The 27,797-nt window shown below is 42.0% G+C and overlaps 1 protein-coding gene across 1 annotated transcript in view; it reads left to right on the top strand.

Moving 5' to 3' along the window:
• Positions 1-20,740: 20,740 nt before the first annotated feature.
• The window catches only part of LMNTD1 (lamin tail domain containing 1), a 318,801-nt gene continuing 311,744 nt past the window's right edge, over positions 20,741-27,797 (top strand). The window contains exon 1 of the mRNA XM_065423769.1: positions 20,741-20,754. Within this exon, the coding sequence (XP_065279841.1) occupies positions 20,741-20,754 (14 nt within the window). The remainder of the gene's footprint in view (positions 20,755-27,797) is intronic.

The following is a 27,797-nucleotide window of genomic DNA, read 5'->3' as shown; positions in this document are numbered from 1 at the left end:
GATCTGCAAGAGATTAGAACGCTGGAAAGCAGCTGCTCTTTGTGACCCCACCAGTAGCTAGAAGCACCAGTTACCTGTCATTTCGAGAAGGAAAGTGGAAGCATGCACCTCAGTATTATCAATGCCAATAATTATGAATATCAGTAGAGGGTGCCAGAGTATTTCATCTGCCCAATGCCTTTTTTCCCCTGGAGATTAACATTTTAGGTTCTATAAAATACACTTATCTGATGCCGTCTAACCCAGAAATGCAGAGCCAAGAGTTTCAGCATTGGGTACATAAAGACAGGTGTCTCCCACTGAGATCTGTGTAACCTGCTGGATGCTCAGCACTTTTGAAGATCAGACTACTTATTTAGGTGCCTGTAGTGGGCTTCATTGGGGGCCTGGCAGGCTACGGCTAAACAGTTGTCTTGGGGTGGCCTTGCCAGACAGTCAGAGGGCCTGGTGAGTTATAGGATGTCATCCCCCAGTCCTCCCCACATCCTCTCAGTTGGATGGAGGAGGAGGGAAGGGTAGGAAGAACCAAGCCCTCCCTCTCCATCAGGTCCCAGCCCAGGTGCCCAAGGGGAAAGAGGTGGGGAGAGTCTCAGACCCCTCTTAGCTGATGCATCAGACAGGCTTCCCCTAGTCCACTTCCTACCTCCCCTGTTCTCTTCATATTGGAGCACAGTCCCAGCCCTCTGCTTCCCTCTCAGCGGAAGGTTGCTCACAGTGTCCAAACAGTTCAGATAATCAGCTGGGGCTTTCCAGCAAACTTTCACTGTCTAGTCATTCCCCTTTGTCAGGAGAACTGGTTGGGGGGGGAAGGGGTCAAGCCCTGGCCAGGTCTTACCCACAATCCAGACACCTCCCTTGTAGATCGCTCTGACTGCAGGAAGGCAGTCAGGATGCCTCTTCTGGGACTTTCCCCTTTGCTCCCCCACCCCCATTTCACTGTCAGAGTTTCCTTTTTAGCAGGTCCTCCATGTGGAGAATTCTCTGCAGCTGCTATGGGGCAGGGCCTTCTTAGCCCAATATTGCTCTACCACTCCCTTAGCACGGGGTCTGTATACCTTACCAGAGTGGCTAACTATAGCTTTGGAGCCTAACCTGGGCCAAGATTTTTAAAAGTAGGAGCCCCAAGTCTTTATTCCACAATTTTCTGCTAACTTACATTTTCTATAGACAAATGGGGGGGGGGGGGGAAATGCAAAAATGAATCTCTTTTAGTTTGGTTTGCTTGCTCTAGTATCACTTTTCTCTAGCATAATTCTCAAATCACTAAATGTGTGCATATATAAAGGATGAAGAGGGTAAATTTCCATCTGAAAGATTAACCAATCCACAAAGGTCACATTAAAATTACTCTCTCTCAAAGTTATATGTCATTACTTTTATTAACAAATTCTATCCCAGCACAGTTTCATTAGAAAATTAATTTCACAACTGAGTTCTAATAACAGAACTAATCACATGGCATCAATCAGATATTCCCATAATTTTGTTTAAAATATCTGTTCTACTACTACTTTGTAGTCAGTGGCTGTGAAAGGCCAAAGGTTGTTGTCTAAGGAGTGGGGCATGTCCATAACTGCAAAAGATATCGTGGGTAAAATTTCACATGAAATTGTGAAACAGTCTGTAACCTGCACAATGAATAATAGAGTGGGTGGTGCTTTTTACAAAGGAACTAGTGTCTGAATAAGCAGACCTGAAATTCTGGATCCATTATTAGCAATTGCCTTCTTGTCTGCAGCCTCGGTCAAACATGCAGCACACCTGCTTACGAGATTGGTCTTGTTGCTTCTGTTCTATGGAAGTGTCCATATTTGACTCTTTATTATGGCATTAATTAGGTGTATTTATGCATGAAGTACTGGGGTTTAAACTGCTCCTCCTTGTTCTTCTTTTGATTAAAATATATAATGCCAATATAGGCAGCCAATATTAGATACAGTGTAATTAATACGTGTATTAAGTAAAGCAAGGACAAGCAGGAAAAAAAAAAAAAAAGTCCACCTAAATAATTTATAGGGAATTTCAATACGTGATAATTTATAGCAAGCTCTCCTAAATACACAATCTTTTGTCTGATGCTGCATAGAAGCAAAATATCACCCACTATGAAGAATTTCAGTTCTTGGAATATTTGAGAATTATCTAAAAAAATTGGAGGTGGAGGAAGGGTTCCCCCTACATGAAACTTTTAACAAACATACTACGGTGCCCATGGGAGGGGCTGAGCTGACAGCCTTAGAAGCCCTCCGGATATCAACATAGAAGGAACACCATAGGCAATGGAAGTGTTGGTTGTGTACTGAGGGGAAGCTTATATACCTCTACCTTAACTTGGAAAGACCATTTTTAAGAGTGAGCGTAATTTACCCTAAATATCTATTAAATTCTTGGCCCCCTTTATGAAACTGCCAATAAGGGGATCCAATTACAGCCAATTGTGATGATAGCAGTTTTGTGATGTGCACACTTCTCTTCTAGGAAGTGGACCTGAAAGGTTTAAGAATTCAAAACACAGGACACCAAATATACATTTCAGACATCATAAACTCGGGCCAGATCTGAGCCAGTAACCTAAAGATAAAAGCTTACATACGCTGCTACCATGCAGTTCCTATAATTTACTTTTTGCGGGGTAGTGTTAATAATTAATTAATTAGTGGAGAGGCAAAATATAATACAGTTCAATGTTTTGTATATTTTCCAACATATTCTGAAGTGTCAACACAATAAACCAGGCACCAATGCATTTTTTTAAGTTTTGCATTGCATATTCTTTGTTAATGAAAATGCATTTAGTGTATTTATTAAGTCAAAGCAAATGCCTAATCCTAAGTGAAAACATCTCTTCATAAATAACTTATCAAGGGGTCAATGGCAGGTCTGTCAGAACAAAGAAGGCAGAGCACAATTCTGGATTGAAAGGAAATCATCAGCTGACCTATCATGAATGATAAACCAAACATCGGTGCTTTCACTTCAACAAATCAACCAACTCAGATTTCATTCCATACAAATCACGTGGGTGCTAAACCTACATTACAATGTGTTATCACCCTGCTTATAAACTCCCCCCACTTTCACTAGTTTACAGGCGATTCCAGCTACAATGTACTAGCACAAACAAAATTAGTACAGTTAAAGTAGCGCACACATATGTAGCGCCTGATGTAACAAAAAGGATTAGGTTCATTAGTTTGCACTGCCCACTGGTCTACAGAAGATACCATATAGACACAGATATTCGAATAGCTGTTTACTCCCCCCACCCTTTCTGTTATATGGATGTGTACAGATTCTTCAGTACTTTAAAACCTCAACTTTTATTTGTTATGTTAGAGTGTCTTACAGAAAGTGTGTGTGTTTGTTCATAAATCATATGCCAACAAAACACTGCTAATTATTGGAGTTATATATAACCCAACACCTAAAGCTATTCTTTGACCATGTACCTGCTAATGCTGTGCAAGCAGCTTATTTAATATAAAGCTCGTTTTTATTTTTAAATGGAAAAACGAGACGTAGTTAACTTAGAATTCAGGCTGCTCAACTATTCCCCCCACCACACACAATACCAAAACTTAACCAAGGAATTGTAAGGTAAGACGACATTTACACCCTATACCAGCGGGGGGCAAACTACAGCCCGTGGGCCACATCCGGCCCACAGGACCCTTCCCTCTGGGCCCCGAGCTCCTGCCAGGGAACGGGGTCAGGACAGGCTTGCGGAGGAGTCAGCCCAACTCCGCAGCAGCGCAGTGAGCGGGGCAGAGGCTAGCCCCTGGCCCCTCCCCTTCTGCTCCCCTCTCTCCCTGCCTCAGTTCCCCAGCGCCTGGGCAGTGTGGCTACAGCTCCGGCTGGGCGGCACGGCTATAGCGCCACCAGACCTGGTGCTCCAGGGCGGCGCAGTCAGGGAGAGTTCCGGGGGGGGGGGGGAAGAGGGGCAAGGAGCAGGGGTGGTTGCAGGGTGGCAGTCAAGGGGCCTGGGCCCTGCTGCCGGGGACAGGGGCAGAGCAAGCCAGGGCCCCGCTCCACCCCCAGCATGCTTAGCCTCGTCCCCAGCAGCCAAGCCCAGACAGGGAGCGAGCCCTGCTTGACTGCCAGGGAGAGCAGCCAAACCAAACACACAGGGAAAGGACTGAGCCCCCCCTTTCCCCCACCCCACAGGTAACGTGGGGCAGGGAGAGCAGGGAGGGTTGGGTAGGGGTCCCGGGGGGATGGTCAGGGGGCAGAGAGTAGGGGTATTTGGATAGGATGTGGGAGTCCTGGGGGGCAGTCAGGGGTGGGGAGCAGGGGGTTGGATGGGGTGGAGGTTCTGGGGGGCTGGATAGGGGGCAGAGACCAGGCCATGCCTCACTGTTTGGGGAGGCATAGCCTCCCCTAGCCTTCCCTACCCGGCCCTCCATACAATTTCTGTATCCGATGTGGCCCTAAGGCCAAAAAGTTTGCCAACCCTGCCCTATACAATGCCAATCTCCAGGCATTAGTCCTACTGTCAAGCCATTCACACTGTAATACAGTCACTTTGAATTCAATGTTATCACCTCCAATGCACAGAGGAATTGCAAGTCACACTGGACAGGGCAGAGCTGGGAAGGGTACTGGAGTGGGGGGCAGCAAACCCCAAGGCTTCTGCAGGTGAACCAGGAGAGGAGACCCTGACCTGTACATCTTAGGAGTTGTGCGGTAGGGAAGTTCTTCTGCAGCTCTTAGGAAGGCTGTAGGAACACAACTCCCCTTCTGTGGGCTTCCCAAGGTCCAGGAGACAGACTCTGGGTATAAGAGCTTGTTTACACGTTAGCCCGTGAAGGAGTGACAGTCCATTTGAAGAAGAATGCACTGTTTCCCTTGGGTATCTTTTGCCTGAAATATACAACATACAGTCAATTCTCTCTGTTGAAATAATTACTGCAAAATCAATTATGCCACCAAATCCCCTATAAAATGTTTTCCTACAGGCCAGAGAAAATACGTTATTGGACAAATATCTGGGGAGTCATGATTAACAGAGCTCTTAGAAATAAAAATTTGCACATCAATAAAACTCAAAAATAGCCCAAGCCTTGGATGTGGGATAACAGAACTTAACCTGCAATTGGCATGAAATCTAAGGCTTCAGACCTCAAAACTTTTGATGCAAACATGTGTGTCACGCAACCCATTACTCAAATGCATTTTTCAAGTACTACATTAAATTTACTTGCCATCAAATCTGTGTGTCGCAAACTGGATTTTTCTGCTAAAACCATGAACATAGAAATAATGCTGACATGTGGACCCTGAACGTGCTTAACCTTGATTTCAATAGGACTACTCACATGAATAAAGTTAAACATCCAAGTAAGGTTAGAAGGACTGGGTCATAATCTGTAATCTTTAGGTTACAGAATGAACCATGCAATTGAAGGGAATCAAACAATTCACACTTCTCAGAGTGATTGTTTTAGGCTATCTGTTAAATTCTTTTTACACCTCCATGGTTGTGGAGAAACTTTGAAAGTCAGTCTGTCAGATAAGCACCATATAAGAACCTAGACAGAATAGAATAAGAAGCATAATTCTTAAGTGAAAATTTACATTCTGGAACATCCCTTAGATGACAAATATTTGATGAAAATATTAAGGAACCATTTTTACAATATAGGTAGAAATAGCTATGACTGACAGCATTAATAAATAAAACAAACAATATAAAAAGTAGCCTACATGTTACATTGTAATACAACTTAGCACCAAGTCAGTTTTCAAATCCCGAATCAGGAATTTAATTTTAAAAAAGAAACACCACTACAGTTCTTAAAAGGGGACATTGTAATGTGTTTATAGTGCAAGCTAGCAAACAGATCCATTGACAATTCTCAGGAAATCAAGTCTCACAGTCAGCTCTGTATGGGCAGACTTCTATGCCCGCATGGAATTTATTGCAGGAGTAGCATTTTAGTTTGCATTCAAAGAGTAAGGGTTGTACAAGATTAGGCAGAGTATACTGTATTATTCATATATAAAGAGGTTTAATCCCTGCTTTAAAAGGACCCAATCTAACATCAATTAAGATTAATGGAAAGACTTCAGATGACTTTATTGGGTGTTCGATTGAGTCTTAAGTGCAAACGTTAAGTTAACGACAGTGCCTCAATAATTAGTCAAAGTCCGATTTTCTTTATTAAAAACTGGTTTACAGAAGTCAGTCTAACATGGGAATACTCATCCTCCCCTTTTAAAAAGAAGGTCTATGGATAGTAGCTTTTCATGATAAAAGGAGGATTCTTATACTCTGCAAGATTATTCTCAAATTCAGTTTGGTCTAGTAATACACACGATACAGGAGTCAAATACAATACAAAATAACACTGAGGGTTTGGTTACTAGTTCTTAATGCACTCCATCTCACAGGAAAAAACAATGCAGAAGTTTCAGCACAGGGAGTTGGTGCCTAGCTACTACAATGATTGGCAAATACAGTGGTGTTACTTACACACACACACACACACACACACACACACACACACACACAGCAACAGCTAGGATCAACAAGGTGCGCTAACAATGCAGTAATATAAAGTACAACCTCCTTAATTTGCACTAATGGTATGGACACTGTCTGCAAATTAGCACATCTGTGCTAATTCAAATGTGCTATGTCACTGAACAACCAAATCAGAAGACTTTGACAGTTGTAGTTTATTTACTGTTAAATATTTTGTAAACAATAATCTTAGTAATTTGTGAACTCATACCAGCACTCTACTATTAAATATTGGTTAGAGTCAGAAAGAGACCACCATGTATATGTGCAAAAGTACACATTAGCCATGTTTATGTTTGCAAAGTTCTACTTTATTATAGAGACCACTTGCTAGAATTTATGTTGCTGATATGATCTCTCATTTGGCTTGAATGTGCATTTGTCAATAATTGGTCCTGTAGACTAACAGTTAACCAAAAGTCAAAACCAATAAATGTGTATACATAAAACTGTGGCTCAGTGCTCAAATACTGCAGTGATGAGCACCATAGAACACACCAAGAGAGATGAAAGAGAAGTGGTAGTTACACAACTGGAATCAACTAACGATCAGGAAATCAAGGTTTTAACATTTATTTAGGATCTGTGAAAAGTGTTCCAATTTCTTTTTTTGGGGGGGTGGGGAGAGGGAGAGGAAGAGACTGAAATTTGGCAGCTATCTTTTGCCACTATCATTAAGCCACTTTGCAAGTACAAGCCATACGTCTCCTGTTTTATTACCTGTTTCAATATTGTTCTTTGGTTTTGTTTACCTGGGCAGGGATCTAACACAGTGCTCTGGCACACAGCCTGTTTTATTGTACTTTCCATAGCCCATGAAAGTACTTGACTTATTTCTCCTCAAAGTTCTGCCAATTTGGAAGATAGTTACTGTTATGAATACAGAGCACATCCCCTCCTTGCTCTAAATGACAGTGTTATTTTATTTCCACCCCTTATCCAAGTACAAGATGCCTTGAAGTTTGTGTCATTCAATGAAAGCAAATGCATTAAATTAACAGTTGAAAAGTATTTAACAGATTCACATTTCCTCCCGCTTCCCAGCACTACTTTTGCTGATGACTATGGTCAGGTCAGCTGATGATTTACATGATTTCTCTACAATGCTAGATATCATTTATATTGTGGCAGTGCATGGAGCACCAGTCATGGACCAGGACCCCACTGTACAGACAGAATGAAAAGACTCTCCCTATCTCACAGTTTAAACATTAGGTGTTTGCATCTAATAACACTTAGCATGCAACAGTAAACAGCAAAGACCATTTAAGTCTACAGTCAGTAAACACTGGGTCAACTGTACACTTTATACCAGAGGATGAGGAAAGAAAAGAAGGCCTTGCGGTTAAGTCATTGCACTAGGACTCAAGAGATGAGGTTTCAGATCCCTGTTCTGTCTCACACACTCCTTGTGGCCTTGGCAAGTCCCATGGGACTACGCCGCAAAAAAAAGAGGAGACCCACAACAGTGAGTCTCAAAGCTCAAGTCAACTGAATTAGGCTTGCAGGGCTCACACTACAGGTTATAAATAGCAGTGTAGACATTTGGGCTTGGGCTTTGAAACCCATCAAGAGGGGTGGTCTCAAAGCCCAGGCTCCAGCCCAAGCCTGAACGTCTACAATGCTATTTTTAGCTATTTTTAGCATTTTAGCAGCCAGAGCCTGAGTTACATGCAGTATTCTGATTTATTTAAGAAACAAGATCCAAATTAAAGATAGGGGAAAAGGGGAGACAACCCATCAGCTGTCAAGTTGTGACATCATTATCCACCCCCTTCACCTTAAAGCTGGAGTAACCTCCTGGCGTAACAGATGGGAACACAGAGAGGGTGAGATATCCTGGCCATCACAGAATAAACCTCCCTTCTTGTTATACTTCTCTTTGCATTCACACTGCAGGTAAAGAGAGGTTTCTGCTGCATGGCTTCATGCGAACATGAGCAAGAGAAAGAAATTTACTTTCTTAAAAATAGTACATAATTGTATGCTATTTCACTCAGACTGGTTATGCTGGCAAATAATGGAGAGGTTCACTTGAAATCATGTCATCCAAAGCAAAATACAAGTTGTTCAAGACATCTGAAATACTTGTACAATCTCTCAGATAACAACTGGTCAGAAGGTACTCTGTTCTCGAATGACATTGACTGTTACAGACACATTCAGTGGTGAAAATCTAAAGAGCATATCAATAGAGTTGAAAGCATTTCCTGAATGCATATATTTAAATATTCATACCAACATCTCACACACAAAATCTAGTCATCCACTTTTGCCCCACTCACACATTAAAATAAATATTTTATGATATTACAAAAATGGAGACAAGCAATTGGACTAGAGGAACAATTCAGACAAACAGGCTGAAAGTATGCAGTGTTTTTACAGCCATGTTGGTCCCATTAGAGAGACAATGTGGGTGATGTAATATCTTTTATTGGACCAATTTATGTTGGTGAGAGAGACTAGCTATTGAGCTTACACAGAGCTGAAGACCTCTGTTTAAGCATGAAAATTTGTCTCTCTCACCACCAGAAGTTGATCCAATAAAAAAATATCACCTCACGCACCTTGTCTCTCTGACAGGCTGAAAGAGCAGTTCTCAAGCAATTCAGAAGCCATGTGTTTGAGACGGATGATCCTGCAAACACTTTCACATGTGTTGAACCTTAAGCATGTGATCAGTTCGATTAAAGTCTACGATGATTTGGGGCAATCATAAATCTTACTCACGAACAAAGGTTTGTAATTCAGTGAAAGGGCAAAACTTTTCATTGTTATTCAGACATAGCAAAGACGTTTTTTTGATCTTTCATGAAAAATGTCAGTTGCTGGAAAAAATGTAGTTAGCTTCTTTAGATTCAAGATGTAGGTCCAAGATTTTAAGTCATGTTTACCTGATAAAGCTGTTGTCCCAAGAATCATGAGCGTGCAAACCAATGGAAACTGTCCATACAAACTGTCTCACGTTGAAGTGGACTGAGGTACAAAAGCATCACAGGCCTGGGAGCAGGTACATGGCTCAGTAACATGGGGATTATTAAATGGAGAATATTTGTTACTTCTCCATAAATCAAGTCTGATGCTCAGTTTTTCAGCATGAATAAAGTATATTTCATTTTCCATGCCCCTCTCCTGAGACTACCAATATAAGAATCAATATGAAACAATTGTGGCAATTTTTGTAATCTATAAACTTGAATGAGACCAACTCATTTGACATTGATTGCAGGACAGCAATCAAATGGTAACAAGTTTAGGTCATTATATTGACCTAGGTAGCATCTGAACTAGTGACCTAGAGGTGAACAACTTAATAGCTTCTTCCATTCCCAGTCTTATGAACCATATAGTCACACAATGTCACTTTTTTTGGTATAATTAAGGTCCGTATCAATCTTTTATTGTAGTTTAGGACTCACATGTATTCCAAGTCATGGGGACAAATAAGAGCTGATGAAACTGATTCTTATTTTTCCATTGTTCACAGCTGTAAATAAAACACATAGGAAAGTGCTTAGCTAAAATATTCAGTTTTCTAAGAGTAGTTTTCAGGATTATTTTCCAAGGAGAATGCTTGATTTTTTTGAGAGAGTTGAGCTTCAGTAATTAATATCAGTAAGTGGGAAGAATTCCTTAGAGAGTTCTTAAACCAACGTGGACATTTATTCTTAGAGTAGTTCACGTTTTATCTGAGGAGAAGGAGATGTTGGCATTTGAATTTTTATGTTAGTTTATTTTTATTTATTTTTTTTATTCCTGGCACTTAGTGGTTCTTTCCCCCACATTCCCCTTCTATTTATGCAACAATGATTTTGATATGAATAATCTGTCATAACTTTTTGCCAGATACTATGAGTATCTCATTTGCTATTTTATTTTTCCCTATACTGAAATCTACCCCATCCAATCCATTTTCTTCTGCATTTGTCACCCTATGATATGTATTTTTCATCTGTTTTTATTAGTATGTCCTACAACTGAGGTTGCAAAATAGCTTCAATTAAAATGCTCTTCACTCTGATATGGGGTTAATTCTCAAGATCTAGGGTTAATTTGGGGGAGGTGAAAGTGGAAATGTATGCTGTTTCTTACCCATCATTATTGATCAATATTATTGTGTGGCATGTAAAGTAATATATATGGAAAATATTTACACACCATAGTAATTTTTGTATTAAATTAAAATTAATTCAAGGCAAAGAGGTACAATACCATGTATGGATTTGTAAAACAGAGCGAGTTAACACTTACAAGAAGTCATTTGAAAAATAAACAAAGGTGGAAAATGAAAGGAAAACCGCAGAAAAATGAAAAACATAGTTTTATCAAGTACACAAAAAGGTCAGCGAAGGACCTAAGAGAAAAAATTGCTAAAATGTTCTTTGCTTTAGTTTTTTCAAAGGAGGATGAAAAGACCTGCTACAAAAAACAAGTCTCCTCAGAGGAAGAAGAGAGAACATATACTGGAGGAAGTGAGGACCATGACAAAAGAGGCGCTCAAGAGATTATCCATATATATTATGTATATCTCCTAGTAAAAGAAATGGCAAAAAGTTCAGGATACATCAGAGCAGAAAAGAATTGACTGTGCTGCTGAATGCACTGAGCACACCAACAGTGCACTAATTAAAAGTGTTAACAGAACAATAGCAGGTGCAATGTGGAATCAACAGTGAAGGGGTTAAGAAGATTCAGCATACATTATAAAAGGCAGACTATACAGTAAATAAGTAATCGGATAACAGAGACCTGGAAGATATGTGGGAGAGGAGATTTACAATGGATAAAGAAAGTGTGGTATAATGAATGGGGCACTCATATGGGAGACTTGAATTCCATTTCTGACTCTGCTACAACCTGCTGTGTGACCTTGGGCCTCTAGGTGCTACTGTAATACAAACAGTAATAGTAACAACTGAAGATGCTCAGATATTGAGGTCAGCAGTTTGACAGGGAGAATATGATTACTAACCTGAAAGAGATCAGATAAGCACACAAAACTTCTTGCCCATTTACATCGACAAGACTGAGCTGGAAATCTCTCATAGGATACCATACACATGTCCTCCCATCTGAAAATACTACAGTGAATGTTGTTCTTGTGGTATTTTGGAACTTCTAGTCCCAGCCAAAAAAAATCAGATGTGAAAAAAATGCCACTTGGATATTTCCAAATATAAAAGGGTTTATTTTATTTCAGTTCCAGAGGTATAAAAATGGGTCTCTTCCTTATGCTGCTTGGCCTATCCCTAGTAGAGTGTGATGAGAATTGGTATTTGGAATCAAAAGTTCTTCACCTTCCTAGAAGATCAAGGACCACTGGAATCCTGTGGTACTACAGTCCAAGTTCTGTGGCAAGACTCCTGAGGTTGTGTCACACTGACCGACTTCACAAAACTATTTTACCATACACTAGTCTTTGAAACTATGATCTAATCCAGGGGTTCTCAAACTTCATTGCACTGCAACCCTCTTCTGACAACAAAAAATTACTTCATGACCCCAGAAGGAGGGACCGAAGCCTGAGCCCAGCCAAGCCCCACTGCCCCAGGTGGGAGGGCCAAAGCCCGCGCCCCCCCACTCTGGGCAGGGGGGCCAAAGCTGAAACTCAAGGGCTTCAGCCCCAGGCAGGGGGTCTGCAACCTGAGCCCTAATGCCCAGGGCTGATGCCCTCAGGCTTTGGCTTCGGCCCTGGGCACTGGGGCTTGGGCTTCAGCCCCGAACCCCAGCAAGTCTAAGCCAGTCCTGGCAACCCCATTCAAAGGGGGTCGTAACTCACTTTGGGGTCCCAACCCACAGTTTGAGAACCGCTGCTCTAATCAATTTCAGCATGCAGTTTTTGCTTGCTATCTTATGCAGAGAGAGCAAGCAAATGAAAAACAGCTTGCTAAGCTTTCAGGGCTACCAAGTGCATCAGAACATGGCATTACAATAAGGGTGCAAATATTTACCTATTTTATAATTTGCCCCGAAGTTCTTTTTTTGGAGAAGCAAAGCACAACTAGGTTTAATGTATTTTGTCACTTACAGTCTAAAGCCAAAATGAAAGTTAATTTTGTGTAGCAGAGTTAAACAGCTTGCTGCTATATTACTACTATTGGACTGAAAGAAGATGCCAGAAATAATTGTTAAAAACACAGTAATTTCCAGTCAGACTATTCTGTAGACTGTTGCTAATTCATCCTTGGTTTGCCTACAGTTCTGGAGTTTGAACAAAGTTTCTAGCAAAGGGTTTCACCACAAAATCAGATAGCCTCTCTCCAATCCAACAGTGAGGTGGGAGCATTGCACAACACTCAGCTGCTGTTCTCCATTAGTTTCTTTGCTCATCAGTACTGTTTGAAACACATGGCCTGCACAGGGTGTCCAATCTACATCACAGAAGTGCTTTACTTAGTAAAGGCCTGATCTGACTCCCAATGAAATCAGTGAAAAGTCTTCCACTGACTTCAGCAGGAGTTGGAGTAGGTCCAAAGAAAGCAGATATGATACACACAGGGAGCAGCACTGATGAGTAAGGTGTTTAAAAAAAAAGTCACTTTCTGACTGGCAAGTACAAAGACACTTTTCCCGCCATATGTTTCTATTTGAATGTTAACACTAGTACCTAAAGTAATTAATTAATATTGCTCGCTATAGATATTAGCGTTAAGTTTGTATGGCTAGCAATATTAACTAATAGCACATTTAAACAACTCCTATCTAGATTGCTAGCTACTTTTAAAAAAACAATTAACTCTGGCCTTTTTCCACCTTTCACCCCCAGGAATATTGTGATGTGTACACACTGGATAGCTTTCCGTTTTTTTGCCTTTTCATTATTTCTTCTGCCTGGATTCTGAGTCCAAAGGAACCAAGGTGATGGTTTGCTTGTATCCTCTGCTTAAGCCTAGAGTGATGAATCACACTGCTTCTCACTCCAAAACCTCCTTTGTGTGCTGTACGAGGATACGTAACTGGGTATGATTTGGGAGTGTGAAGCTTTTCTAGAGTTTTTCCATTTTTGTTGTCTGCTAGCTAAGGTAAATTGTTAACTCTAATTATTTAATGCTGCTGGCTGGCATGGTTACATTTTCTGTACATAAATATTAATGCTGCTGGGTAGTTATTGTAAGCCTAATTATTGTGAGGTGTTTTTGTATGAGTGTTATTTTTTAATGTTCAATCTTAACAAAACACCACCATCGAAATGTCCAGAAAAATCTACTCATTTGTAAAAATGGATTAATACCTACCTCTTATGTAGTGCTTTTCATCAGTAGATCTCAAAGCAGTTTACAAAGTATCGGTATCATTATCCACATTTTACATATGGGGAAACTGAAGTACAAGAATGTGAAGCGACTTGCTCTCAGTCACGCAGTAATCCAATGGCAGCACCGGGAATAGAACGTAAGTGTCCTATGTCCCAATCCAGTGCTCTATCCTATAAACCACACTACTTTTTTTTTTTTTTTTTTTAAATAAAGTGTGTGTACACTTTTTGCCAGTGGAAGTTTCCCCTGCCCCTCAACTCCCACAGCTTTATGGAACAGCTGAATTTAATTATAAAGCCACAATTTAAAAGGGGAAGAAAAAAAAAGGTTTCTGGGAAGATTCTAAATCCCTTTTAAAAACAGAAGTCTGAAACACTGTTAAGTGATTTAAACGTCTAGTGACCAGAATATATTATTCTCTAATTTCCTTTCAATTCAGTTGAAGTAATGCAGTACTTTAAACTTCCAAATGTGAAAGAAAGCACTGAAACGGCCCCAGCTACATCAGAACTGGATGATCCAGAGTCATAATAGAGGTAACAACACGTTAAGTATTGTTGCAATGAAAGGGCTAATAATACACAAGGTTATCTGTGGTACAACTATCAGAACAATACATTTGCGCTATTAAATGAATTCAGACTACCAATTTGAACCTAGGGGCAAAGGCAAAGAAAATTCAGGGAGAAAAGAACGGTATCTGTACATCTACATTCACTCAACAGAGCAACAGGGAAATAAATATATAATTAAAATTCTGAAGCAAATGTTAAATCCCACTATCTTAAAATACTAGAGAAAGAACTTCACTACAGCAGCCACCTGAAAGAAGGAACCACCCACTGAATGGATAAAAGTCACATGAAAATTCTAAATCAGGAAGTCAACAAATATAAAGGCAAAGGCCAATAACATTCAGAGTTACCTGCATAGTATGGAGTTTATTTTGGAATTTCATCTTCATATAAAAAGTATCATAAAAGTCTTGGGAACCTAAGTACCTTCTTTACTGAGTCTGTTCTCCCATCAATGTGCACACAATTCCTGCTCTTAGTGCTAGTGGGAGACTGGACCCTCTACAGACAAATAAGTAATGTGAATAGGTTACTACATCAAGGTTGCTGACCCCAAATGTTCAAAAATGATGAAGTGTAGTTGTAGCCATGTTGATCCCAGGACACTCTAACCAACAGAAGTTGATCTGATAAAAGATATTAGCTCACATAATCAGCTGACTCCAGGAACGGGGAATTTAAGTGAAACACCAAATAAAAATCACAAAACTCAAGATAAAATCTTGGGGTTAGCAGCACTGCAATATACAGACAGACAAATTGATAGAGAAAATATAGCTGATAAATATGTAGCTTATACAATTCAACAGAGAAAAATAAACACAAAGAGGAAACATATCTTCCATGCTCAAACTGGAGGACGATAAAAGAATTAACTGGGATTATTAAGGTTTAAAGGTCTTTTTGTTTCACAAGGTCTTTGGCAGAATGTGTTGGTTTTATGAGGATTTTCATTAATATTGTTTGATTTTTAAATCCATATGATTTTTTGTAAGCATTTGGGATACTTAGCCAATAATATTATATAAATACAATTCTAGTATTAGCAAAATATATGTATAATCAATCGTTTAAATTATGAAAGGAGAGGGCATCCCTACATAGCCTGTTTTTTTTTCCTTCTTCTCTTCTCATTCTAATAATGCCAAGTAAAGTAAAGAACAAATTATTTACATAAATAAAATAGAGCACAATACCACCAGGAATTAGGTAAAGTCAATATTATATCAAAAGGCATCCTTGACAAAGAGCCTCATCCTTCCTTACTGAAAAGGGATTTTGAAGATCTTAGCACTGATAAAATAGGGAATGTTTAAATGCTAGCTTCCCTCTAGGTGGTCCTCCAAAGTAGGTTCCATTTCCAGATGTAATTGCTTGTCAGCCCTAACTGGATGCCTGAACAGTCTCTGATAGTTCTGTAAAGTACTTAAACAGCTGGATGGTACAGACCACTGAAACTAAACTCTTTTTTCTCTTGCCATGGCTCTCTTTCACTGCCTTCCTTTGAAGTCTATGCCACTGAGGAATCAACAACAGCTGAATAACATGTGTTATCATACAACATTGAATGCAACAACAATACTGCACAGCAAGACATTTTGTTCAATAATCCTGGACTGTAGGAAGAATTGAGATTTATTTTGTTGGGGATAATCCCTTTTTCAAACACAATATTAGAGTAAACAAGACAAGCTAAATTAAATTTATTGATTACAGTAATGCATTATGCATATGAAATGCAACAATCCATTTTTTCCTTAAAATGTACAGAAGTGTTTCCTACTGAACCACTGCTTAAATCCTCACAGGCAAATTCCAAACAAAGTCTTCACTTATTTGTGGCAACATAAAACTGAAAATTTTCAATATGAATGAAAGCACTACAGACTGATGGAGCTGTAATTACTGTGGGAGATTCACTGAATACTCACTTCAGGGGCTGTAGATAATCCCATTTTCCTGTCCCATCTAGAGCAAATTCTGTGCTCTCATCTCAACATCTAAAAGCCAAGAGTATCACAGGGCTATCACACAACTTGACACAGGCCTGTAGAAAGAACCATATATTCTGCCAATGCACAAAAGATTTAGGCAAACTCCTCTTAATGTCAAAAAGGAGACAATAATGTCAATTTCCTTTCACCAACTGGAAATAGTTCCGAGTTAGTTATGGGCAAAATTTTCAGTTGTGGATACTCAAAGTTAGACCTCTGAATGAAAGTCAGGCCACTAATTTCGGTGCCTCCGTTTGAATACTTTGGTCTAACTGTCCAGGTAGAATTTGGGGATCTGACAGAATGTAGTCATCCCTACAGCTAAAGATGACAGTGATTCAAGTCTAAAGGTGTTCCATACATACAATATTGTGGTCGGATTCTGCAAAATCTTACTCCTGTAACTAGTTCTCCAAACACTACATCATCAGAATCTATACTATGACTGATCCTAAACCTTGCAGAAAAGCAAACATTTGAGATTACAGCCTATCTTCAGTGCACCCTTAAGGCTCAGAAACCAGAAGGCAATACAAAGAACCCCAAATGTATTTTTTTTTAAATCTCATGATTTTCAAGCCAATCTCGTGATTTTTGGGACATGACTCAATAAGATCAGAAATTGTATGCATCAGAGTTGATGGCCACAGTCCAGTTCCTAGCGGACATTTCTCCACACTGCAATTTGGACTAATAAGTCTCCTTTCTGCAGTGTCTGCAAAGAAGCTAAGAAATAAGAATGGAACTATTCCTTCGGTTCAGGTTTGAGATACACAGATGGGGTATTATGAGTAAGTATGCACTGATATGTCAAAGCCATGCCTGCTCTGTGGATAAAAAGAACTTCTGTCTCCAAGTGTCTCAAGCCAACACTAAATTCCCATCAGCTCATATACTGTATATTACTTTCAAATCATAAAGTAAACTGTGTGCATCAGGAATTTTTCTACTTTGCAGCTTTATAAAAAAACAATATAGTGCATGAACACACATGGAATATTCTAACAAACATGGTTCCTCAACTAGTATTCTAAGGCACTGTCATTTTTAAACAAATACTGTATACTAACAAATTTGCATGCAGTCGCTTTCAACAAGTGATCTTAAGAGTAATTTACAGACATGAATGGAAAGCTCAACACCATCTCAGGTACAGATGGGTACTGTCTATGTAAAGCTCCCACTGCCATTCAAGGCAGAAGTAGAAACAGAATCCATGCTCTTTCAGATTTCTGGAGACACCACCAATGAATGGAGTCCAATATATAGTTTAAAAAGATTCACAAACTTGTTGCCAACAGCATTTACTATGTTCCCAATCTGTCTTCTGTGAACCCATTCAGAGTTTTTCCTTTTTGTCTCCTGCATGCTCTGTACAGCCAAAGAACCATCTTTTTATTAGCTGACTAGTTTAAATAAGCAGGGTCAGCTTCAATGGGGATTTTTTTTCTTTTGGGGGAGTGAGGGGAGAAGGGAGGAAGTGGATTTACAGGTTCTTATATAGCTGTAGAAACTGCATTACACAAATTATTTTGTTATTCAGTAGTATGTCTTTCAGAACAACTCTGCGAATGAGACAATCATTTCTGTTCCCCAAGGAGAGAACCATTGTGCTGCCTTTCATTGAAAGGATTGCTTTTTTATGGCTTAGTAATTTAAATGTCAAGTCTTACCTATTTTATAATAAAATTTTAAAACTAAACAAAATTTATTTGCTGAAAATATTGACAGACTCCCCTACCCCTTTCCCCACAAAAAATGAGAAGGGAGGCAACAAATCAATCCATAATGACATTTTCTGAAAATATATACAGTGGGTTAATGCAACATAACCAAGATTAAAACTGACTGGTTCAATTCTAGGTAAAGTAGTCAGCATTTTATTCATGAATTATACACATTTTTTCTAAAATAATATAATCAGACCATCAGGTTAGTGTTCTCTATGTTAGTCATAACACAACAAACTAAAAAAATCTTTAACCAGGTATCTTCATAGAAATCAATAGATAATTGGTTTATTTTCTCTCTACAGTTCAGGGCATATTTAATTTTAACTAGAGGTGCTGCCTATGGATGGTGCAGAATATAGTAAAGCACAAGCCAGACTTCATAACCCACAGTACAGCACACTTTGTCATGGATGTAATTAGCGTCTGGTGATTTTTGTTATTATGTCAAACTTTGATATCTTTGCAAGGGTCCAAATGCAAGACAGGTGTTATTCTACAGGGCATGCCAAACATGTACCCTCGATCTCCTTCATATTTACAACACTGATCAAATCAAAGGGTAATATTGACCTGCAATTTAATGTGTGGCTCTGTTGGTCACATCAAAATGTCATTTTGATTGAGAAGCAAAAGGAGTTAGCACACAGAAGTATAGGACTCAAAAACTTAAGAAAAAAATTATTCCATATCAAGAAATCACCAATAGCCACAGACCTTTACAACAGTCTTCACTACTGCATAAACCAAGGACCAAAATCTGCCTCCTTACCCCTTAAAGTTCCAAGCCTTGTTATTGTAAAATGATTCACTCAAGCTTTCCTCACACTGTTCCTAAAATCTGATCCACTCCCTGCTGGCAAAACAGATTTACTTATAATCTTCCCCCCCCCCCCTCTACTAGCAGAGAGAGGGGGCAGGGGAGAGGAATAAGAAAGATTAATCATCAAACAAATCGTCACTGCCTGGACAGGAAAAACAAAACAGTCCACGTTGCGAAGAAGAAATCTTTCTAATTTCCATTCAAGGAAAGACAGAAAGAAAGACAGAGAGACAGAACCAGAGATTCCTCTGCTCAGCAAAAGTGGCCTCTAACCTCTCTTCTCAAGGACACAGAAAAATACCTCTTACTTTTTAAGACTTGTATACGGCTGCTATAGGAGACAGAAGATACAAGGGGGACGGGGGAGGGGACAAAACTGCAAGGAGGCAGGAAAAGGTGAAATAGAAGGGGAGAGGAAACTTACAAGGAAGGAAGAGAAACGGGTAGGGGAAACCAGGGAGAGAGGAAAATGCAAACGGAAGCAGAAACGAATAAGGGCTGAAGGTAGAACTGCAAAGAGGAGGGGAAAGTTGAGGATGGCAAGACGGAAAAAGGGAGATGGAAAATGCAAAAAAGAAAAAAGAGAGGAAAGCCGGGGGGGGGGGGGGGGTCCGAAAGAAAGGGAGAGCGAGGAAAAACTACCAAAAAAGAAGAGGAAATACGAAGGGAACTGAAAAAACGCAGAAGAGGAAGGAGAGCGGAAAGGGGGGAGAAATGCAACAGAAAGCGAGAGGAGGCAGGAAAACACGGAGAGGAAAACTGCCAAATAAAAGGGGAGCGAGAGGGCTCCTGGCAGGGGAGGAAGAGAGCCGAGTGAAGAGAGAGCCCGGGAGCGGCTGCAGGAGCGGGGGGCTCTCCCGGAAAAAACACTCCGAAGTTTGCACCTACAGCTCGGCCATAGCAAAGCCCGCGGCGGCAGCTGCTGCGAGCGCGGGCCGGGGGATCCTGCAGGCGGCCGCGTCCTCTGGGCTCCGGCAAGTCGGCACTTCCCCGCACCGGCTCCTCCGGACAGGCAGCAACCCCAAGTGCGAGCAGCCCGCTCCTCCTCAGCGGCCAAATAGCCCGGGAAGGGGGCGGGGGATCCCGACCGCCTCGCTGCCAAGCGCAGCCGGCAGGGGGCTGGAGCGGGAGCGAGGGGGGCAGTTCAGGCGCTGCTGCGGGCGGGCTGCAGAGTGTGGGGCTGCGGGCGGGCTGCAGAGTGTGGGGCTGCTGCCCCCTCCTCTGTCCCTGCGTTGCTGGGGCCCGGGCACCCAGCTCCTCCCCCTGCCCCTGTGTGTGTGTGTGCGCGCGGCGGGGGGGTGCTCACTCCGAGCCGCTGCCTCGCACCGCAGCCCCGTCTGCTCCGCGCTCTGGTTCCCGTGGCCGCACCGCGGCGGCGGCTGCCTCCCGGCCGGGAGCAAGAATGTAACGGAACCGGGACACCAGCGCGGCATTGTGGGAGCTCTTAAAGCAGCCGCCGCCGCCAAGCACAGCACCAGCCCCGGCCCCGCACCTCGGGCCGCATCCCGAGGGGCTGCCCGCCTAGTGCCAGGGCTCCCCGAAGGGAGGGAGATTTCTCCGCCGGGGAGAGGGTGTTGGAAGTGTCTGACTGCATCACCCGGGGGGGAGGGGTGCAATAGCTTCCTCCATGAGAGGATTTAAAACCTGGCCTGAAGGAGAACCCCTAAAAAGAGACTCTTTCATGCCAACCCCCAGAACAGGGGTGAGAAGCTCAGGGATGCGCTGTCTCTGCCCTCCCAACGCTTCTGGGAGTCCGCCGTCCGCATCTGCATCAGCATCAGCATCAGCCAAGGCTAGGAACCGGGAGGAAGGAAGGAGGAGAGCGCGCGATTTCCCATGAGCGATAACAGGTCAGGAAGAGCTATAAACGATGCGATGCTCAGCTGCATGCTCTTTGGTTTGTCTGTGTTAGGTTTAGTTTTTCATTCACCCTGCTTGGAAACTATCGATTCTGACCTCCCCCAAAGGTCTGGGGATTTTTGGTTCCACTCATTATAGACCGTGGCCAGTTGGGACTTAATATATTCTTACTCTAGAGGGAGTCCCGTTATACCACAGAGAGAGAGAGAGCGAGAGCGAGAGCGAGAGAGAGAGAGAGGAAATGGTAAATATTTTCCCTAAAACTTTGAAACGCTTTTTTTGTTGTTGCAGAAATATTAAAAAAAAAAAACGAAAATCAAAATGTTTGATGGTCATTTTTGGTTTCCAAAAGCCAAAAAAGTTTTGACTTTTGATAGTTTCTCGTTTTTGAAAATGGGGAAAAAACTTGGAAAATTTGAAAAAGGAAGTAAAAATTTGTGTTACAAAAACAAATTAAAAAACAAACAAAACAGGTCATTTTTGTCCAAAAAAGTTTTTAATGACAAATTTTGCCCAGCATTAGTGTATGTATATACACGTACATCCTCAAGACCAACTCAGATGGGGGGAGGGAGGGGAATTTCTAAAAAGATTTTAACTACTTGAAACTTTATTTTACATAATTAAAATAGGGATATTTCATGCAGGTTCTTTTACTTTTGTTTTGTTTGAGATTACTCCTGTTCACATTTTAGCAATACTCCAAATTACTCCTGTAGGTTAAGAGTGTCCGGTTCTATTCCTATCTGCCTCTGAGGCCCCAGTCTTTCAACTGACTCCAGGCAGACAGAGTTCTGCACCTGCATAGCTCCTCACTGAAGTCAGTTGCTGTAAGGGGCTTTATGGGATTATTCACATGCTTTAAACTAAGCACAGGCATAAATGCTTGTAAAGTCAGGGTGTTAGATTATAATCACTTCCTCTTCCTTTTATGTCCTGTATCTCACTGAGCACATTGTGGACACTTCATAAACAACAACAGTAACATGTGGCAAAGCCACAAGCCTCTGCTAAAGCACAGATATCTTGGTATTCATATGATCATCACTTCTAAAGTTCCTAACTTTCCTTCTGTCTCTTCTCTGCTCTTAAGAGAGAGAGGGGAAGGGGCATTCATTTGACTAAAGGGCCAGATGTGGGCTGGTAAAGGTAGTGCTCTATTGGATTGGTAAAATGAACAATTTTTCATGCTTTTATGGATTTAGGGCATGATTGTCAGAAATGTTGAGCACCTGCATCTCTCATTGATTTCAGCTGGAGTTCTGAGTGCTCAGCTCTTCTTAAATCAGCATGTTATAAAAGAAAGTTTCCTTCTGTTTTGAAAATGTCATTGATAACCCAGGATTATAAATTGTTACTTTAGGGAGAGAGAGAGAGCAAGCTTTGGAGAGCCCTCAGAAAGGAAGGGATAGTTGTGCTAAGAGATGTGCTCATATCTATTCCTGACAACTGTCTCAACAACAATTGTTGTGTTTTTCAGTTGTTTCTCTACATTAATATGATGACTTTTGTTCAAGATCTTCCTAGCATATGCGCAATGTGCCTCAGGAGGCATGTTACCAGGATTCATCACTGAATTTGGTCCGCTGGTAGGATCATTAGCTTCCCTAGCTTGGGCCGGGTACTGACGGGGAGTGTGACGTGAATGCTGATCCATGCCCCTCTGTTCTAGATATGAATTTATGAATACACACATCTTGAAATGAAAATGTAGAATTGTTATACTTGCTGTTGGATTATGGTCATGTCCTTAGCTGGTGTAAATTAACATAGCTCCATAATATTGGAATCATAGTCACAGAGTTTAAGGCCATAAGGGATTACCAGATCATCTAGTCTGACCTCCTGCCTATCACGGGCCACCACCACCACCTGGCATCTGTACACTAAACTCAGCAACCAAAATTCTCCCATTAAGTTGTTCCCGGGCATCTTATTCAACACTTGTAAATAAATACATTTCTAGCCTTTATGGTTTTGAATATACATTCTGGTCACATTTGGAAAGTTAACATGATACCTCGATGATTCTGAAGTTTGTAGTTGGGGAGCTCCAGGTCTGGTCAGTTTCACAGCTGATGTACAGGGCTGGATGGGGAGTGGTGGAACTGTGAAGAATCATGCCAGTTTCATACTAATGCTGCTGCTGGAGACAGTTAACATAAGCAACAAAAGTTGTTCACTGGGAAGGAGGACCCAGAAAACAGAGACTAATAGCTTAAGTAGCAAAGACCTCTCCCCAGTGCAGTTAGGAGGCTCTGAATTTGAGGGGGGGAAACAAAAAGCTCCATCAATTAAGGGATTGTAGAACATCAAAATTATAACCCATCTATATGCTAATACAAAAGATCGAGCTCCCAAGTAGGTCGAGGGATGGCACCATAAAAGAAATCCAAGCACCCAGTGGCTGGAGATGAGAGAATTGGATTCTTTAGCAAGAGAACCTGGACTTTCTTGGTGGAGCCCGCTCCCTGGCTTTCTTATCTATGTGTGCCTAAAAGGATTAGTCTTCTGGCTATTAGTTGACTGGTAAATTTCTCAAGTTCTGTCTAAGCAGAATTCAGTTTTGACCATGTTGTTTTTTGTAAATATTTCTGCAAATTAAGGTTTGTTCATATGAATTGTTTACAGAAAGCAAACCCTGGCCCTGTATCTGACATGCATTTCATCACAAAATGAAATTTGCTTTGGGCAGTAATTGAAAAAGTTTACAAAGATTATGTTATCCAGGGAGCAGAAACAATTTTATGTGATACAGGTGACCAATCACATACCTTGCCCATAAGGAATTGCAAATATAGACTATCCCAACAGGATACTTTCAGGAATAGAAATACTGGCAGCAAACAGTTTGCAATCAGTTTGCAATGCAAGATGAGATTTGTTTGCACGAAGCATTTCTACAACTATGAAGAGTGCATAAATTAATATAAGTCACAGTCTGATTGCAGACAATTCACAAACAGGAAAAAAAAAAGCTTACATTTTGCCAAATAAACTGTTTGTTGCAAGTTACTTAGCCAACTATTCTTATAAAGATTGCAAAAAGTACAGCATTCAGAATACCACTCCTCCCTTCCTTCCTAAAACATGCAAGCAGAACAGGAGTTGAAATACTGGCTGGCTGAAGATACAAGACTATTTCTCAGAATCCAGGGTTCACAGGAATTCATATATGAAAAGGAAAGAAGTTTTGGGAAACCAGTTGTTGTTAGATGAAGAAAATCCTTGTTTAAAAATTTTATTACTTACTAAAAACAGTCACATGATGAGTCATTACATTTCTATTGTTTACCACTTCAAAAGGTCAACAGAACTGGAGCCTGGAACATTTTACACAATTAGATTTCATATCCAAAACTAGTTTTCTGTCTTCTTTCTCCGACTTAAATAATACCCTTCTTGGACTTATAATTCCACCTCTTTTGGTAGACATTTACTTAAAAAAAAAACCCTATTACATTTAAGTAACTAATGGCCATACTAGAGAGATTTCAAAATATTTTTTATATATTCAGGATATATGTAATAACGTATACAATGTTCATCAATATTGACTTTTGTTTCATCTGCTTATTTTAGGAGGCTTGTTTGCTAGTAGAAAGACAATGTAACTGTTTTGACTATAAACACACTCTTCCCCCACTTCCCTCCCCCGATTTAATTGTAAAGGGGAGGAAAGTAGCACAAATTCCTGCTAAATCAAGGTGGCATGCATGGAATTTTCAGAATCATGTGTGCATGGCCTGATAAGCTAATATGTCCAATAGAGGCATCTAAAATATTTTTCAGCAATTATTTTTCAGAGTAAAAAGGGAAATGTTTTGGAAGATGTGGTGATAGAAAGAGGAAAAAATGAAACCTTCTTATTGGCATTGAGTAACCATCTGTGATTTGATATGCTTAGTTGCTGAACTGGAGGTGACAAAGATAGCTGGGAAAGAAAAGAGGAAAATTGGGTTTAAAACAGGCTATCAAGAATACGGGCGAGTCTCATCTTACGCGGCGGTTCCGTTCCGCGGTTAGCGCATAAAGCAAAAACTGCGTATAGTCAAAATTACATTGAGTTGAATGGGAATCGCCCGCACTACAAGTACAGTATTAAAATTGTTATTTTTCTCTCTTTTTTTTGTTTTTTTTTGTTTTTGCCGACCGCGTAAAGCTGAAATTGCGCATGTTAAATGCGCATAAGATGCGACAGACCTGTAGGGCTAAGAAATATGTAAAAGTATCCACCAACATTCTGTGGCATAACAAGCAATGAAGTTATTTTTTCAGCTACAGTGGCAAAGGACAAGGGATCTACTTTGTTGGAAACATAGTGGCTCAGTACATTACATGCAATTCAGATTAATCTGTTGAATTTGGCTTCAGTCCATCTTCCCTCTGTATTTTTGGATTGGAAGAGGGCAGACACTGATTCAGCAAAGCACTTATATACATGTGCTTCTTTTCCGCATGTACTTAAGTCTGATTTAAGTCTATGGAACAGAAGAACATGCATAAAAGCTAATCACATGCTTAAGTGCTTTGCTGAATAATGGTCAGACTTACTTCAAGATATTTATTGAAGGAAAAATGTTTACTCAGTTCTTTTTATTGGATGGTAAAAGGAGAGTGATTGTTGAAAAACAGTTTCTTGCTAATATCTAAGAACAAAAGGTGAGTTCCATTGAGGAAAGCCAGGGAACATTTAGCTCTTTCAAATGAATAATTTTTTTTTCCTTTTAATGGGGATGTATATTGTAATAGTCCGGTGCGGGGGTCGCGCCCTCTTAGGGGCCGTCGGGCGCCAGGCCGCTTCACTGCACGGCCAAGTCAGACCTCGTATCCGGGAGGTCTAAGGGTTCCGCCCCTTAGGCAGGGGCTAAACAAAAGGCTCCCTGCCGCTGCAAGGAGTTCCCGCCCTCAGGCAGGGCGGGACAGTGGACCAGTCCTAAGCTCCGGTTCCTTCAGCCGGAGCTGGGGACTTACACAGTTCAATAAGCCTGAAGGCTAGCTCAGAGCGGGGTGATACCCCAGGGTTCGAAAAGGGGCTCAGGTCCTTGTGGGAGGAGCTGAGCACTAACCAATAGTTCAGGGGGGGCTCAGGTCCTTGCAGGGGGAGCTGAGCGCCACAAACTTAGCAACTCCAGTCCCTCAGTCAGGGAGTGAGCAGGCAGGTAATGGCAACCCAGGCCCTAGGTCAGGGCGGGGCAGCAAACAATCAGCCCAGGCCCACAGTCAGGGCTGAGCAACAGAGTCAGTAATTCAGCCCAGGCCCTCAATCAGGGCGGGGCAGCCCAACAGCAGTTCTGGGCTCAGGCCTTCAGGTAGGGCTGAGCAACAAAGTCAGTGGTTTAAGCCCAGGCCCTCAGTCAGGGCGGGGCAGCACAACAGCAGTTCTAGGCTCAGGCCTTCAGGGAGGGGCTGAGCAAACACACACGCAGTTCAGGGCTCAGGCCCTCAGGCAGGGAGGGGCTGAGCAAACACACACGCAGTTCAGGGCTCAGGCCCTCAGGCAGGGAGGGGCTGAGCAAACACCCACGCAGTTCAGGGCTCAGGCCCTCAGGCAGGGAGGGGCTGAGCAAACACCCACGCAGTTCAGGGCTCAGGCCCTCAGGCAGGGAGGAGGAGAGACTGCCACCCGGCGTGGGGGTGGCAGGGGGGATCACAGGCCCACCCACTCCACTGTGTTCCAGCCCGGGGCCCTATCCGCAGCAGTCCGTCTGCTGCAGGGTCAGTGGGGATCCTGCCCGCAACACACTGACATAGGCTCGGGGTCTGCTATCCCCGGGCTACTTCCCATCTCCTCCTCCTCCATGGGTACCTGCTCCTCGCTGGGCTCGGCAGCGGGGTCCCACACCATGGGCTCCTCGGGTTGCTGGGTGTTGTCTAGGTCGAGCCGCTCCTCCGGTCTCGGGTCCGGCTCAGGTCCGGGTGGCTCCTCGGGGTACCGTGCTCGGGGTAGGCTCGGCCAGTCCACCTCGGGGTACCTTCCTTGGGGCAGTCTCGGTCGGTCCGCCTCGGGGTACCGCGCTCGGGGCAGGCTCGGCCAGTCCACCTCGGGGTACCTGCCAAGCGGGAGGTTTGAGCGGCGCTGGGTGTTAGAGTGCCTGGGTCTGGGGAGGCTCGGCCCATCTGCGTCCAGGTACCGGGCTCGGGGTAGGCTCCGTCTCGCAGGAGCTCGGTCCGGAACGTCTGTCCTCTCCGGCCGCTCGGCTCCAACTGAGTGTTGGGGCCGGGCTTTTATACTTCCTGTCCCGCCCCTTGACTTCCGGGGGGCGGGAACAGGTGGTGGTAGCTCCGCCCACTTGAGTGGCGGCTCTGGCTCTTCCCCCTCTGGGGTTGGCTCCGCCCACCTGGGTGGCTGTTCTGGCTCCTCCTTCTCAGGGGCCGTCGGGAGCCAGGCCGCTTCACTACAATATTCAATGAAAAGAAAAGGAAAATCAGAGACACTAAATATATCCATATGAGCAAATTACCAACAATTTACAAAAATATATAGCTTAATCAAATTACAATCTTGAGAAGATATGGACAATTTTTGTTAGGATAAGTAAATTACAAAATAAGAAAAAATTGTACAGACAATGTATGCTTGTTTATGAGACTACTTATTGTGGTAGAAGTCTCCCAATCCTGCAAACAGTTAAGCATGTATATATACAATGGGACTCGAAGTTAGTAGTTAACAGGATTCTTCATATACATGAAGTTACACACATAGAATCATAGAAATGTAGGACTGGAAGGGACCTTAATAGGTCATCTAATCCAGTCCCCTGCACTGAGAAAGGACTAAGTATTATCTAGATCATCTCTGACAGGTATTTATCTAACCTGTTCTTAAAAAACCCCCAGTGACAGAGATTCCACAACCTCCCTTGGTAATTTATTCCAATACTTAACTACATTAACAGTTAGGAAGTTTTTCCTGATATCTAACCTAAGTCTCCCTTGCTGCAATTTAAGCCCACTTCTTCTTTCCTGTCCTCAGTGGATATGGAGAACAATTTATCACACTCCTCATCAGTAAAAGTACCTTCTACAT

This window comes from Emys orbicularis, chromosome 1, assembly GCF_028017835.1.
Source record: "Emys orbicularis isolate rEmyOrb1 chromosome 1, rEmyOrb1.hap1, whole genome shotgun sequence".
NCBI classification, from domain to species: Eukaryota; Metazoa; Chordata; order Testudines; family Emydidae; genus Emys; species Emys orbicularis.
The sequence above is the reverse complement of the archived record's forward strand: the minus strand, read 5'-3'. Positions and strand labels throughout refer to the sequence as shown.